This window comes from Podarcis liolepis (assembly GCF_965112155.1).
Source record: "Podarcis liolepis genome assembly, chromosome: 9".
Taxonomy (NCBI): domain Eukaryota; kingdom Metazoa; phylum Chordata; class Lepidosauria; order Squamata; family Lacertidae; genus Podarcis; species Podarcis liolepis.
The window spans coordinates 60,268,600-60,286,001 of record NC_139564.1 but is presented as its reverse complement, the minus strand read 5'-3'; the positions used below and the strand labels follow the sequence as shown (position 1 = coordinate 60,286,001).

The window sequence follows — 17,402 nt, the reverse complement described above, 5'->3', positions numbered from 1 at the left end:
TATTTTAAATAAATAAATATGTAACATCCACACATTTCAAAATCTCTTTTACTTAATTTCTGGACCTGGTATTCTCAAAAGTAAATTTTGATTCATTTAGCTTTAGGTACATAATTTAGCTTACTATAAGGTCTTCCTCTCCTGTACGGACATTGTGTTTGAATCCGATATAGAATATACAGTGGTGCCCCGCTAGACGAATGCCTCGCAAGACGGAAAACCCGCTAGACGAAAGGGTTTTCCGTTTTTGAGCTGCTTCGCAAGACGATTTCCCCTATGGGCTTGCTTTGCAAGACAAAAACGTCTTGCAAGTGTTCCGACTTTTTTTTCGCTCCCCCCCCCTTTTTCTAAGCCGCTAATAGCCTTTTAGCTGCTAATCCGCTAATCCTTTAATAGCCGCTAAGCCTTTAATAGCCGCTAAACCGCTAATAGCGCTAATCCGCTAATAGGGTTGCTTCGCAAGACAAAAAAACCGCTAGACGAACAGACTCGTGGAACTGATTAATTTCGTCTTGCGAGGCACCACTGTAATGGAAATGAATATATTTATGCTAGACTTGCTGGTGGCTTTTACCAGGACTGCAATATTTAAATGTAAGGGTTTAATAAACCCTGCTTGTAAAGCCTCTCACAGGAGTAATGCTTTTTCTAAGACAGCCTTCTCCAGACTGATGCTCCAGATGTTTTAGATAACTATGATGCCATCAGTCCTAGCTATCATGACCAGAGCTGTAGTCAAAACATCTGGAGGACACAAGTTTGGTGAAGGCTGCTTGATTTCTGGCTTTAGGAACACGTAACTTGTATACATACACAAAGTTTAATGACAGATGTAAATTTATGCTCCATCAACATTTCTGGAATTGTATTGCAGCTCTAGTTTCACCACCTGAATAGGTAAATTAGAAACATGCAAGGAAGAAATAAAAGTTAAAGCTACAGTGAATTCCCTTTTAAAGTGAGGAGGGATAGACTTAAATAATTTTGGTTCTCTCTTCCATTTCAGCAGCAGTATAATCCAAGTAGACTATAGGCACAAGATAATTGCTTCTGTGAATTCCAGTTAGTCACCTTCTCTCTTCCTTTTTGTTACTATTTGGTCAAAACATGTTTAGACTAACATTCCAGTCTGATAGTTTGCCGAAACAAAAAGGAAGACCCAAGTATTTTTATTGTAAAGCAAGTGCATTTCAGAATACAGAAAAACATTCAGGTATTTGACCAACACTGATAGAGCTAAAATGTTTGATTGAAGAAATGTCTTCAGAAGGTGTAAAGATTTTCAGTCTTCCCAAGCATCTCCATACTTATTGACTTTAACTATAAAAGAAGAGGCCAGGAGAAGAGAAATATTGTAATGAAGATTAGGATAAGCAAGGTCTATTGCACTAACAAATGTTTAGAACACTACAGAACCATGTGACAGATCATGTGACCTGACAATTGGCTCAAGCCAACTGAAGATGATCAAAACAGTGCAAATTTCCACTGCCACCATTGTGAGATGAAATGTGCAAGTAGCAATTCTGGACAGTTACTGTAGGTATGGCTTTCTCAGATTTTTAAAGGCATTATGGTCAGTACAAAACATCTATGTCACCATTATGGTACTGTAGCTATCTGTATATCACAGGATATACAGATGTACTTCTGTCAGAACATTTATTTACATGGTTGAGCTAAACCAACACAGAAGACTACTGTCACTGTCAAGGTGACCACACAAGCTAATGCAGCTGGGAAAGGGGTAGTGTTTTATCAATCCCAGTCAATTCACTAGTCAGCTTCCTTCCACCATATCAGACTAAAAATTCCGCCTTCCATAACATTAACAATTGTGACTTCTTTTGAATTCACGCATTGTTTCATATTATTATTTTCCTGCATGAAAATACAATGCCCGGATGTTCAGAAACTGACCTAGCAAAGTACACTGAGAGAGAGAATAAACTCTTGTTCTTGCATAATGCATTTTCTTCTAAAGGAAAAGTAATTTCACTTCCATTTCATTGCTTTCCCTGTACAGTATTGTTTTTTAACCAAAAAACACAGTCTAGAGGTTGGTGCCAAGGGCAGTTACCTCCCAGTAGAATAGTAAACAGAAAAAAACAATGGCATATCCTTCAGAGTTATACTCTGCATGCTTAAGTTAGTTTTTGTTAAAAATAATCCCGAGAAGCCTTTCCAAAAAGCCTGGCTATGTTCAAACATCTGATCTAGATGTTATTCTGGCTTCTTAAGGGCCCACAGATCAGAAAGAGACCTGTAGGCTCACTCCTTTCAACAGAAAGGTTCCCTGGGCTGATGCTTATCTAGTTTTCTCCTAATAGAAGAAATGAAATTTTCCTTGGCTACTGATTCAACAAACAAACTGGAGAGTTGCAGTAATTATATGCTACAGAGATTTCAAATAAAAATACATGGGCAAAAACTTGTCAACTTGCTTGGAAACTGACCCACCCATCAAAGAAAAATGATGGACATGAAAATAAAAGAACATTGCTTCTTGTTTACTACTCCTTACAATATTGGGAGTCCCTAATGGAAAGGCAAGATTAAACATCAAATACTTAAGTTATTTAACAATTTACCATCTCTCTTTATTGGTTTTTCCTGTGAAGACTTCGATGGAAATTCTGACTTCTGTGTTATTCCTGCCTCATACATCTCTCTATTGCGACTCCTTAATTCATCATACGTGATTCCTTTTCTTTTTGGACGTTCTTCCAGAAACAAAGCAGGTTCTTAAAGGGAAAAGAGGGGAAATCAATGGATAACAAACAATACATGTAGACGGAAGTGTCTATTTTAAGGGAATGCTTTTGTTTGAAGCAGTCCTCCTGACATTTAACTATGGAATAGTCAGTTTTAGAGTTTTAGATGCACTTTACATACCATTATGTTTTGTGCACATTCAGATTGTCAAAAGTCATCCTCAAAGCACTGTGTTAGATGAGCCATGAATTAGATGAAGTGCCTATTGCTGTACTCTTCTTTGTTATTGTCAGTTTATAAGCTTGAACTTACATCAACTATGGCTTAGCATTACATGCAAATACAGTGGTACCTCGGGTTAAGTCCTTAATTCATTATGGAGGTCCGATCTTAACCTGAAACTGTTCTTAACCTGAAGCACCACTTTAGCTAATGGGGCCTCCTGCCGCGCCGCCGGAGCACAATTTCTGTTCTCATCCTGAAGCAAAGTTCTTAACCCGAGGTACTATTTCTGGGTTAGCGGAGTCTGTAACCTGAAGCGTCTGTAACCCAAGGTACCACTGTGTACCACTGTATGTGTGCCTGCCCCACCCAAAAGCTACAGAGCTGTGTGTTAAAAGCGTGGATCGAAACTGAAAGTGCTCACAAGGCCAAGTGACTCGTTCTGGCGCATTTTTCCAAAGAGTGCCCTTTACCCAACTCTGCCTGGTTATCTACAAAAGGTGCTCTCCTGCTTTGTAAAGCAGCTGTTGCATAGAGAGGGAAGGGAAATTTAAAATGGTGAAGCCAGAGGAAACTCTGGTGGAGGGCTGTAGCAAATTAAGTTGTCAGACTCGGGTACAGGAGCAAAAAACTAATGCATCTAGTAGGTGGTTCCCTCTGAAGTTTTCCCTTGGGACAGATTAGAGATCTTGGGGCCAAAACAGTCTTAATCTATTCTCAAAATTTAAATGGGTAAAGTTTGATTCCTGCAATGCAGAGGCTACAAGATCCTCAGGGTCCCTTCCAACTCTACAATTCTATGAAATCTGCTCCCCCCCCCCCCAAAAAAATGACCAGCATTCTCAATGGCAGGAAACACGATTGCCAGTGTAACATGAGGATCCAGCCTTTAAAAAGAACTGGAATGTTCACATCTATAAGTCTGAAAAACACCGAATCCATTCCATTTTTTTTTTATTAGAGAACAGCTTACTGTATTAATAGAGCTCAAGACAAACACTACCTTGAGGGAAACCATCTGTTATTCCAGAAGGAGAAGATTCATTCATGGTAGAACTAAATGGGACTGGATCATCACTAGAGGGAAAGTCTGTCGCTCCATAATTATCAACATGGTATTTGGAAGTATGTGCTTGTGGTGCTGCTGCTGCTGTTGGAGTACTTTCAAAAGGTAAAGGCACATCTGAAGCTTCTGTTTTTTTAGAGTAATACCTGGAAAGACAAAGACAGTTTTTCAAAAGAACTGTACTTTAGTTCTTTTTCAATTTTACACACACACACACACACACACACACACACACACACACAGAGTATGATACAGTGGGTTCCTCTCACCCTATCCAGAATAATAATAAAAAATCTATTATAGTTGGGGCAAACTATTATTAGGATAAACTAATCAGTTCTAGCAAAAGAAGACTAAAATTTATTGTTCTGTAGCTTCTGCTACATTTATTATAAAGACGAATTCTTCTTTGGAAAAATATTTGAAATTCCATATTAATTTCCTGCCTTAACCTAAAGCTCTCTGTTCTTCTCCTTTTCCTCTCTGCTCTTTGACTTGTAACAGCCATTAAGTAGATGATTTTAAATTAATGTGATACACAGGATTCATTTGGCTTAACACAGGGACGGAGAATCATTTCCAGACAGTATAGGCCATATCTTCATCTCTTCCAACCTCTGCAGGCCAACACTGACAGGTGAACAGGACCACACATTTGTCAATCAGGTGAGATCACGCAAGGGTGGGAGGAGATAGTAACCAAGCAGGATTGAACCTCCACCAATCAACTGACATCACCTAATTGACAGGCAAGAAGTCGTTTTGAAAAACAGTCTTGCGGGTCAAACAGGCAATGATCAGCCCCTAGGCTGGTAGATTCCTACCCTTGATTTAACTGAATTTTTAGCACTGCCATAATCACCGAGACCTCCACTAAGATTTGCCTGATTTATTCAGAGCTCACAATCTCACACATGCCTTTTTGTGGCCCATAAAGTTCAGAAGCTTCTACACTGTAGAGATCCACACCATGCTTGTCTTGCTTCACAGACCACATTTCAGGTTCCATGTGGCTTCCTGGAGATGCAGAGACTCATGGTGGAGGCATACGCGTAGCAACTAAGTGCTTCTAAATGTTAGCAGGCCAGAGGGAGATCACTTGGGCAAACCCATCACAGGAAACAAACAATGTGGGCTCTGGCCCCCAAGTTCCAAGTTGACTGCAAAACAGGACATCTACTGTCCATACTAATGAAAGGTTAATGTGGGTCCATCAGCTCAGCACACACAGCAGAGGGCCTTTTTTTTTTTACACTGCTGCCGCAAAAATCACAATTATCAGTCTCAGTTTGATTTACTGTGTTTAGCAAGCAGCCATTACACACATCAAAATAGTAATAACAGAAATACTGCTAATAATAGTGGTTTACATTTCTACTGCCGCTTTGCCGGTGAGTCTTGGGCCTGGGGGCGGGCCCCATACTCCACCTCAGCACACAAGGCTCCAAGGAGGCCTCGGGACATCGCTGCTGCCGCTTTGCCGGTGAGTCTTGGAGAGGACCGCCCCCCCTGCAAGCCCATTCTCCACCTTGGGCCTGGGGGCGGGCCCCATACTCCACCTCAGTATATAAGGCTCCAAGGAGGCCTCGGGACATCGCTGCTGCCGCTTTGCCGGTGAGTCTTGGGGAGGACCGCCCCCCCTGCAAGCCCATTCTCCACCTTGGGCCTGGGGGCGGGCCCCATACTCCACCTCAGTATATAAGGCTCCAAGGAGGCCTCGGGACATCGCTGCTGCCGCTTTGCCGGTGAGTCTTGGGGAGGACCTCTCCCCCTGCAAGCCCATTCTCCACCTTGGGCCTGGGGGCGGGCCCCATACTCCACCTCAGTATATAAGGCTCCAAGGAGGCCTCGGGACATCGCTGCTGCCGCTTTGCCGGTGAGTCTTGGGGAGGACCGCCCCCCCTGCAAGCCCAGTCTCCACCTTGGGCCTGGGGGCGGGCCCCATACTCCACCTCAGTATATAAGGCTCCAAGGAGGCCTCGGGACATCGCTGCTGCCGCTTTGCCGGTGAGTCTTGGGGAGGACCGCCCCCCCTGCAAGCCCATTCTCCACCTTGGGCCTGGGGGCGGGCCCCATACTCCACCTCAGTATATAAGGCTCCAAGGAGGCCTCGGGACATCGCTGCTGCCGCTTTGCCGGTGAGTCTTGGGGAGGACCTCTCCCCCTGCAAGCCCATTCTCCACCTTGGGCCTGGGGGCGGGCCCCATACTCCACCTCAGCACACAAGGCTCCAAGGAGGCCTCGGGACATCGCTGCTGTTGTTCTGCCGGTGAGTCTTGGGGAGGACCGCCCCCCCTGCAAGCCCATTCTCCACCTTGGGCCTGGGGGCGGGCCCCATACTCCACCTCAGTATATAAGGCTCCAAGGAGGCCTCGGGACATCGCTGCTGCCGCTTTGCCGGTGAGTCTTGGGGAGGACCGCCCCCCCTGCAAGCCCATTCTCCACCTTGGGCCTGGGGGCGGGCCCCATACTCCACCTCAGTATATAAGGCTCCAAGGAGGCCTCGGGACATCGCTGCTGCCGCTTTGCCGGTGAGTCTTGGGGAGGACCTCTCCCCCTGCAAGCCCATTCTCCACCTTGGGCCTGGGGGCGGGCCCCATACTCCACCTCAGCACACAAGGCTCCAAGGAGGCCTCGGGACATCGCTGCTGCCGCTTTGCCGGTGAGTCTTGGAGAGGACCGCCCCCCCTGCAAGCCCATTCTCCACCTTGGGCCTGGGGGCGGGCCCCATACTCCACCTCAGTATATAAGGCTCCAAGGAGGCCTCGGGACATCGCTGCTGCCGCTTTGCCGGTGAGTCTTGGGGAGGACCGCCCCCCCTGCAAGCCCATTCTCCACCTTGGGCCTGGGGGCGGGCCCCATACTCCACCTCAGTATATAAGGCTCCAAGGAGGCCTCGGGACATCGCTGCTGCCGCTTTGCCGGTGAGTCTTGGGGAGGACCTCTCCCCCTGCAAGCCCATTCTCCACCTTGGGCCTGGGGGCGGGCCCCATACTCCACCTCAGCATATAAGGCTCCAAGGAGGCCTCGGGACATCGCTGCTGTTCTTCTGCCAGTGAGTCTTGGGGAGGAACGCTCCCCCTGCAAGCCCATTCTCCACCTTGGGCCTGGGGGCGGCCTCCGTACTCACCACCGCCACAACTCTAAGGACCAATTACCAACTCTATCCAATTACCGCCCAGTTTCGAATCTTCCATTCCTGGGTAAGGTGATTGAGAGAGCGGTTGCTGAACAGCTTGGTAGGTTTCTGGATGAAACATCGGCTCTGGATCCATTCCAGACCGGCTTCCGCGCTGGTCATGGGACCGAGACGGCTCTGGTCGCCCTAACAGATGATCTTCGTAGACAGCTGGATCGAGGCGGGTCGGGGCTGCTGATTCTTCTAGATCTGTCAGCAGCTTTCGACATGGTTGATCACGAACTTCTGGACCACCGCCTCGCCGACGTGGGGATCCAGGGCACAGTCCTTCAATGGCTGCGCTCGTTTCTCTCTGGTCGGGGACAGAGGGTGGCGCTTGGGGGGGAACTGTCATCCTGCCACTCCTTGGTGTGTGGAGTGCCTCAGGGTGCGATTCTCTCCCCGATGCTTTTTAACATCTTTATGCGCCCTCTCGCCCAGCTTGTCCGGAGTTTTGGGCTGGGCTGCCATCAGTATGCTGATGACACCCAACTCTATCTGTTGATGGATGGCCATCCTGACTCGGCCCCAGACACACTGATCAGATGCTTGGAAGCTGTGGCTGGATGGTTACGTGGGAGCCGGTTGAAGTTAAATCCTTCGAAGACAGAGGTCCTCTGGCTGGGACGGGACGATATGGGATTGAGGGGGCAACTCCCATCTCTTGCGGGGGTGCAATTAGTGCCAGCACCGTCCGTTAAGAGTTTGGGTGTAATCTTCGATACCTCCCTCTCCATGGAGGCGCAGATTGCAGCTATAACAAAGGCGGCATTTTTTCATCTCCGCCAAGCTAAGCAGTTGGCTCCTTACCTCTCTCGCCCTGACCTAGCCACTGTGATCCACGCGACGGTCACCTCCAGACTGGATTATTGTAACTCGCTCTACGTGGGGCTGCCCTTGAGACTGACCCAGAAACTCCAGCGGGTGCAGAATGCCGCAGCGAGACTCCTTACGGGGTCTTCGCTGCGGGATCACATTCATCCGGTGCTATACCAGCTGCACTGGCTCCCGGTGGAGTACAGGATCAGGTTTAAGGTGCTGGTTTTAACCTTCAAAGCCCTATACGGCCTAGGACCCTCGTATCTACGGGACCGCCTCTCCTGGTATGCCCCACAGAGGAACTTACGGTCCTCAAATAAAAACATCTTGAAGGTCCCAGGCCACAGAGAGGTTAGGCTGGCCTCAACTAGAGCCAGGGCTTTTTCGGCTGCGGCTCCAACCTGGTGGAACGCTCTGTCACAAGAGACAAGGGCCCTGCAGGACTTGACATCTTTCCGCAGGGCCTGCAAGACAGAGCTGTTCCACCAGGCCTTTGGTTAGGGCACAGCCTGACTCCCTCCTTTGGCAATCTTTACAATACTTTAGTTTATGGTTGCCATCAATTTTGATTTTAATTAATTCTTATGATGTTTTATAATGTTGCACCATTTTAGTGTTGTTAGCCGCCCTGAGCCCGGCTTCGGCTGGGGAGGGCGGGATATAAATAAAATTTATTATTATTATTATTATTACTCCCCGACCTTTACATGATATATCATTTCCCATTCCTCCTTTAAGTTGGATTACATGAATTTGTAAGGCCTTGGCAAAAAATCTGGATACAAATCATAGTATTAGATTCACACAGTTCCGTGTCTTTTGTTAATGAACACTCTTAAATTTTCTCTACTAGATACCAGATCATTTTTTAACGCATTCTGCACATTCTATATGTCTAACAGGAAATATAAGGACTGCTTTATTTGACCATGCCTGGCCAAGTGCTGAACTCAATGCATTTCCAGATTACACTGGACAAGCACATCTAGGGGAATCTCTGCATTTATTTCTAACAAAGTAAGTTTCCAGCCATTATTTACAGAAATATAGGGTGGGAAAAATATGGGCAATACCTGCTTGGAGCAGGCATAGGCAAACTCGGCCCTCCAGATGTTTTGAGACTACAGTTCCCATCATCCCTGACCACTGGTCCTGTTAGCTAGGGATGATGGGAGTTGTAGTCCCAAAACATCTGCAGTTTGCCTATGCCTTGCTTGGAGGGAAGGGGTTACTCAACAGAACTACCCAGCTGTAAGTGGGCATGGCTACAGTGATCTGTATCAGCCATTGCCCACAAGAAGTAGATTTATTTGAAATAAACAAGGCGTGTGCATACAGGCTGCAGGATACAAATTTTATAAAGGTAGTATTTGGATTTACTTGAAACATTTAAGTACAGAATGCACACAGCCTTGGCTAATCATATTCCAAAATGAACTGCAAACCAGGTTTGTTCCTCATTTTTCCTTCAGAAAGGAAAATGACTTACCAAATTAAAGTTACACCTCTTCAGGGAGATGATCTAATAATAATGTAAATATATGGTCCAAACTGGGAACTCAAAATCTCTTCTCTCAGAGCCTCAACTGTGTCCCTTCCACCTCTTCTTACCCTGGGGGACCATAAAGTTTGTACTCAGTGTTAACTCTGAGTCATTTTTCACCAAACATACTCCATTTCTATGGATCTCTTAATCCTTCCTGTTTCCAGCAGCACTTCTTCTACCTTTTATCTTGCTGAATGATATGCTAAGTTTCCAAATTGAGTTTCACCGCGTTCCTTGGGAGCTAATCAAGAATTCTTCCGAGAGAGAAATAGGTAGTGGCAGACAAGCTTCTGTGAACAATGGTGCCCACAATTGCCGTGGCAATTCTGGCAGCCACAAGGATGTACTAAGTGCATTCTAAGATGCGGTTCCAGTCCACCCAGAGCAACAATGAAAGCTCACAATCCTGACTGGCACCCTATTTCAACCAAGACAATGAATCCCCTCACCCTGCAGTAATGTTATGCTTTACAACACACCTTAGAAGCCTCTGCAGCATGCAGGCAGATGCACATGGGTGCATTAGGTGACAAATCCAATCCAAAGGTGTTCCCTGAGTGCAAGGAGTCTAAAAGCTATTGATTCCAATGTGTACATTGTGGGCCCAGCCCACATGTCTTTTATCTTTTGCCAACATAGGTGGGGGTAAAGCACAGGAAAAGCAGCAGGCTAGGCAGTAAAAGGGACACGGGTGGCGCTGTGGGTTAAACCACAGAGCCTAGGACTTGCCGATCAGAAGGTCGGCTGTTCGAATCCCCGCGACGGGGTGAGCTCCCGTTGCTCGGTCCCTGCTCCTGCCAACCTAGCAGTTCGAAAGCACGTCAAAGTGCAAGTAGATAAATAGGTACTGCTCCGGTGGGAAGGTAAACGGCGTTTTCCGTGCACTGCTCTGGTTCGCCAGAAGCGGCTTAGTCATGCTGGCCACAGGACCCGGAAGCTGTACACCGGCTCCCTCGGCCAATAAAGCAAGATGAGCGCCGCAACCCCAGAGTCAGTCACGACTGGACCTAATGGCCAGGGGTCCCTTTACCTTTATGCAGCAAAAAGGAACACTGACGTGGTAAATACATTAAATATTAAAACAACAACACCACACAAATGAAGCTACAAAAATTCAAGTGCATATAACCAGTGGCGTAGTGTGGGTTGCCAGCTACGGAGGGAGGGAAACAGAGTATGCGTGCACATTCAACTGCCTAACAGTGTCCACTTCACCCAGCAGATCACAGCCACAGAGATAAGAAGACTTGTTCTGTTATCTGAAGAGGTCACTTCCCAGTTAGCATGAAGCACATAGCTGTACTGAGGCAGCACCTGGTGTTGAAATGTTGTGCCCCTTACAACTCAAATGCTACACCACTGCATATAACATCTGGAAGTCTATCCTACTTCCTTCCTCCTGTACTTATTTCCCTCCATATTATGCTTGCAAGACATACCAGGTATTGAGGGCAGAGGAGAATCAAGCACTGAAGCCAGCAATGTCAGCTGATGGGCAGCAGGACAGGGTTTAACCCTGCACTGGCTGTGTGTCCTGTTCCTAGCAGGGAACAGGATCGCACAGCCAACGTAGCGGGACTTAAAACTTTGCTCATCGGCTGATAAGCAGAGATTAAAGCCTTCTCTTGCAAGTGGCAGCAGAAGAGCTGGAGAGAAGAAGAGGAGGAAGAGTTTGGATTTCATATCCTGCTTTATCACTACCCGAAGGAGTCTCAAAGCGGCTAACATTCTCCTTTCCCTTCCTCCCCCACAACAAACACTCTGTGAGGTGAGTGGGGCTGAGAGACTTCAGAGAAGTATGACTAGCCCAAGGTCACCCAGCAGCTGCATGTGGAGGAGCGGGGACGCAAACCCGGTTCACCAGATTACGAGACTACCGCTCTTAACCACTACACCACACTGGCTCTCTTCCCCACCCACTGCTCTGCTGTTACCTGCCCCCAGGAGAAGCAGCACTGGGGAGAAGCACTTTAAGTGAGCCCCCAGTCTCATTTCAGCAGCACTTTTCAAAAGTGTCGTTTCAAGCAGCTCACACACTTTGGCAAGCAGGCATTGCTGATGCTTGCAGGTGAATCATGCAAGCTTTGATACTGGAGGCCAAGAAGAGGCTCGCAAAGCCTCCTACCTTCAAGATCAGAGTCTTAAAGGGAAGTGGGAGGAGGCTTTAAAAAAGCTTTTGCCGTTAGAACTTAAGCTTCACCGAAAAGTGCAGATTTTAAAAGAAATACCGTATTGGCCCAAATATAAACAGCACCATTAAAATGGGGGGGGGGGGGGAGGAAAAGAAAAAATACCCAAATATCAGCCGCTCCATTCCTCGCTGCTCCTGGCTGCATACACTCCTGGCTGCACACCGTAAGGTCACAAATATAAGCTGCACTTTAACTTTTCACAGTCGGAATTTGGGGGGAAAGTGAAGCTTATATCCAGGCCAATACGGTAATACAAGCAAAAGCAATCTGACCACAACTTTCCCCCTTCCCTTTCTCTTGATAAAACATAAGCAGAATGAGCCACCTAATTTGAAGCAATGTGAAGGGCTACCAATTTCAACGAGAGTTAGGGACTTCCTTAACACCTCTCCCCTTTAAAATCATCAGACCTCTGAAGTGCTCAACTTTGGCTGGTTAGTGCTCAAACAAGTTCTGCTTTCCTTCTCTCTGTGTGTTGCTGGAGGGGGGAAATGAACACCAGTGCTCAAGAGTGCTTCAAGTTTTAATATTTAAAGTGAACTTACTTTCCAGAAATTCAGAATTTTGAGCAAATAAAAATTACTTACTCAGGTTGAATAGGTTTATTTTTCCTCAGAGCTTCTCCCAGTGGTGAATTCTCTAGCCTTTTAAGCTTCTCTTGGCATGCCTTCATATAAGAAAACTTTCCACCAATGTAGCCACAAAAGCCAGCAACTTATTATAAAGAAAACCAAAGACTGATTTAAGATATCTGATGCTCTGTCACTTTAAGAAAAATACAGGTATATTTAAATATAAAATATATAAAAACATACAAAAGCCAAACAAAGCTTCAGCTTAGCACTAAAAAAAGAAAGTTCTTAAGTCTACAGTTTTTATCTCTTGTATTTCCATGGCAACAAGACAAAGGCCTTAAAAAGTGGTCAGGATAAGAAAGTAATCACCAAATACAGTATTTTTTGCTCCATAAGACACACCAGACCATAAGACGCACTTAGTTTTTGGAGGAGGAAAACAAGAAAAAAAATATTCTGAATACCAGAAGCCAGAACAGCAAGAGGGATCGCTAAGCAGCGAAAGCAGCAATCCCTCTTGCTGTTCTGGCTTCTGGGATAGCTGTGCAGCCTGCATTCACTCCATAAGATGCACACACATTTCCCCTTATTTTTTAGGAGGGAAAAAGTGAGTCTTATAGAGCAAAAAATACGGTACATCAGGCAGAAACTGAAAAAAATTAGGAGTTGTCGATTTAAAAAGAACGGGGAAAGCTGTCAATTTCTTATTAGCAAATACTTAGTATTTTTCAACTGCTGGCCAAGAGGGCAGGGTGGATAAAAATCTATTATTTAATTTAAATAATAATAATAATAATCAGATTTTTTTATTTAAACTGGATTTTTAAATTTAAATTGGATTTTAAAAATAAAATGCTTTTGGAGGAAAAATCTTTCTAAAGTTAGTTTTCTATTTAAGTTACATTATAGTCCTAAGGCTAGTCATCAGGAAATAAGGATACATATGTTATAATGTTATTGTTTTAGTTAAATAAATTGTTTAAATTCTTATTAAGGGAATGGTTATTTTTCTCTTTCCAATAAAGTACTGCAGAAAAGTTGTCCAAACTTATTAAAGCTCACAATAATTTCATAATTATCTGTTTATGTATTTCTAATAGTATAACCAAATCATTAGTATTTGATATAAGTGTAAAAACTACTCTGAAAATTTATTATTCCAAAAATGAAACCTTCATCTGGTTGTAAATATTAAGATTATATGAGCAAGAATGAGTCTTTTTGTAAAAAAATGATTTACATCAAATCCACCCTGCAGCAGGGTGACAATTACTTCTGAGGAGCTATTATAAAACCAGGGCTGTAAACATATAAATACTTCCTGCCACTGACTTTGGTGACCACAAAACTCAGTGAGGGTTACTTCTGAGTAGAGATGGATAAGAATGTGCCATAGGTTTCCTCTGAAGCAAAACCTGCTCCAATTCCATCACTAATTTGTTTGTTTGGATCTGTATCTTTGCAAGAGGTGTGCTTTCTTTTACAGTGGTACCTCGGGTTAAGAACTTAAATTTGTTCCGGAGGTCCGTTCTTAACCTGAAACTGTTCTTAACCTGAAGCACCACTTTAGCTAATGGGGCCTCCTGCTGCTGCCGCGCCGCCGGAGCACAATTTCTGTTCTCATCCTGAAGCAAAGTTCTTAATCCGAGGTACTATTTCTGGCTTAGCGGAGTCTGTAACCTGAAGCGTATATAACCTGAAGCATATGTAACACGAGGTACCACTGTACTTTCCTAAACCACATGCTACTTATCTCTACTTTCATCTCCAGTGAAACCTTCAATTCCCACAAAATAAATATTTCCTGCAATATGTGCACAGTTGTTACACATTAACTACAATAGATTTAGAGACCTTTACTTAGTGGCTCTCTAAAGAACTTTTTTGGAGGAAGGAAACCTTGTTTTGCCAGGACTCAAAGCATCATTTCAAGATGCCCAAGACTTCCTCTCACCATGTCCATCGCACAGCTCTGAAAGGCACAGAGCCTTTTTCATGAAATATGGTGGCGAACCTAAATCTCAGCTGTGAGTAGGGTGGTTAGGTGAAAAGGAAAACAGGACTCCTGCATCTTCATTAAAGTTGTGCCGAAAAGGGAATTTCAGTCATGATAGGTATCCCTGCTAAAATTTTCTTGTCCATAAAACTATTAAATATGCAGCAGTCCTGTCTGATTTTCCAACTGCGAGCCTTTAACTACAGCTACAAAGTAGTGAAGGGTTAATACTTACATAAAACTTTTGGTAGAGAGCCAAACTTTGAATGTGTTGTAAGAATTCCTACAAATAAAAAAAAAATGTAAGGAGCAGTAACCATACAAAAATATGAACTGAAACCTGACCTGATAAAATGCATAACCATGAATCGACTCAAGGCACTTGGGGTTTCAGTGATTGGTTTAAGTTTTTTTCCAACTATACATGTTTTTATTAAAGAAATTGGGAGACTCCAGTTAAATAACACGGAAAGAGACTAAAAGTGTGCGCGCGCTTGTGTATGGGTAAGTGTACACACACACACACACACACACACACTTCCATTCTTCGCCAGCTTTTAATATAAGGAAGGAGCTAGATATGTAGATGGCTCCATTCATTTCCACAAAAGCAGAAGATCCGTGTATGCAAAGGAATGTGCAATACTGAATCAGGACAACAATTTTTAATGGTATTCACGCATATCATAACCCAAATGAGCTACATGCTGCAGGTGACTTGAAATATTCTACATACTAAATCAAAGCAAAAAGTAACATACGTTTAAAAAAAGCATTTCCTTCTTTAAAAACTATATAATCCTTAACCATGGTATAAATTATAGTCCTCCATAAATGCCCAAGTCTTTCTTTGGAACTATCTCTGTTGACTATTTCTGAAGAAAACTGAGTAGCTCAAGTTTCCCCTTATGGGTCTATTATTTTGCTGTTGTCAATGTATGCGGTGTTTTCAAACACTGGCTCCATAAGCACATGATGTTAATCCAGGGTTGGATAATATTTTTTCAGCTTAGGAGCCACATTCTGTTATGGGAAACATTTTGGGGACCGCAGGCCAAGGGTTGGCACAGTCAGGGACCCAAGTGGGTCAAATAATGGATGCAACTCTTTCCTTTGTACGGAAGGCTACATTCAATAACTCCCCACCCCCACCCCAAACACATGACTAATTTTTTTCTATAATTAATTAATCTATATATGAAAAATATTTCCAAATAGCAGACATCCATATTCAGTCAAAGTTGCTTGAAACTTACCTTTTTTAATTAGTATTTGGGTGACAAGCATGCCAACAGCAGAAAAAGGCAGCGCTATGAGTGGGAATAGGAGAAAATATGTATTTATATGGAGAATAGAACTGAATATATTTTCCAGAACAAAAACAAATTGTAAGCAAATTAGGGAGAAATTCCCTTTGAGTGCAGTAGGACTTCCTTCTCAGCAGACATGCTTATGATTTGTACAGCACGGAATCCTTTCTAAAGTACACACTGCCAGAAAAAAATGCTTTGGGTTTTGTTTCATTTTAAGAGAAAGTGCAGCTCAGAACAAATGTGTTTAAAGTCGTACTTTGGTTCTCAAACACCTTGTGACTCAAACGTTTTGGCTCCTGAAAGCCACAAACCTGGAAGTGAGTGTTCCGGTTTGCGAACGTTTTTCAGAAGCCGAATATCCCACACGGCTTCCGTGGCTTCCAATTGAGTGCAGGAAACTCCTGCAGCCAATTGGAAGCCACGCCTTGGTTTTTGAAAGTCGAATGGACTTCTGGAATGGATTCAGTTCGAGAACCAAGGAACGACTGTATTAGGAATCATGGAACCCCCTTTCAATTAAGAAGAGCTGCAAGCCCTTGGAGATAAATGTAAGATGTTTCCTTCCTGCCAAAGAACCATTATATCTAGATCTCAGTATTTTATTTTTTTATTAGCGTTCACAGCATCAAGGATTTATTGAGAAATGTAAACTGAATACAGTCATATCTTGGGTAAAAAATAGCTTCAGGTTGAGCGTTTTCAGGTTGCGTTCCGCGGCGACCTGGAAGTAACGGAACGGGTTACTTCCGGGTTTCGCCACTCATGCATGCACAGGTGATCAAAATAACGTCATGCGCATGCACAGAAGCGGCAAATCGTGACCAGCGCACGCGCATACATGGCTTGCATTCTGCTCAGGATGCGAACGGGGCTCCAGAACAGATCCCATTCGAATCCAGAGGTACCACTGTATAATCCTGGGTCAGGGTTGTAGGAATTAGTACCCTATCCACCAGTATGCATGCCAGCACAACTGCAATGGCAAGAGTCACAGTTGCTAGAGACAGCAAAGCAGTACTCAGCAAAGCAACTGGGCAGAAACATTTCTACAGAGGCACTATCCCAGCACACTCAGTAATGGATAGAATACTGGACGAAAGAAACCAGAGTTCAAATTCCTCCTGAGCCAGGAAGCTTACTAGATGACTTTGGGTTAGAGTTATTTTAAGGATAAACTGAGTAACCCTATTTTGTATTCAACTTCTTTTTAAAAACGTGGGATACAAGTACAGTCGTATCTTGGATCCTGAATGCCTTGCAAGTCGAACATTTTGGCTCTCGAACATCGCAAACCTGGAAGTGAGTGTTCCGGTTTGCAAACGTTCTTTGGAGCTTCTTGCAGCCAATCAGACGATGCACCTTCATTTCCAAACGTTTTGGAAGTCGAACGAACTTCCAGAACGGATTCCATTCGACTTCCAAGGTACTACTGTATGACCTACAAATAAGGTGTGAAAAGTGTACTTCAGGATGCCACAGAGAATAAAATCTGATACAGTGGTGCCTGGAGAATGTCCTCTTGAGATACTGAGCACAAGTGATCCAAGGGCATATCTATCGGACTGTGCCTGCTTGGCATCAAAGTGTTTTGATGCATCCTTTAAAACACTTTATTCACCTGAGTGGCTTTGCTATTAACACATTGTATTATGTCATTTTTCTAGGAATTTGTGTCTCATTAAAGAGTAGCTTTTAAATATTAATGAACGTGTTTGGAGAGCTGTTTGAAGTTTCTCTCACATGACTTAGTAAATAGCATGAATTTCCCAACGTGAGTTAT

The 17,402-nt window shown here is 44.2% G+C and overlaps 1 protein-coding gene across 1 annotated transcript in view; it reads right to left on the bottom strand.

Moving 5' to 3' along the window:
* Positions 1–1,153: 1,153 nt before the first annotated feature.
* The window catches only part of OCIAD1 (OCIA domain containing 1), an 18,477-nt gene continuing 2,228 nt past the window's right edge, over positions 1,154–17,402 (bottom strand). The window contains 6 exon segments of the mRNA XM_083460214.1: positions 1,154–1,320; positions 2,592–2,744; positions 3,941–4,149; positions 12,326–12,452; positions 14,545–14,592; positions 15,566–15,619. Coding sequence (XP_083316340.1) covers positions 1,283–1,320; positions 2,592–2,744; positions 3,941–4,149; positions 12,326–12,452; positions 14,545–14,592; positions 15,566–15,619 — 629 coding nt within the window. The 3' untranslated portion in view covers positions 1,154–1,282.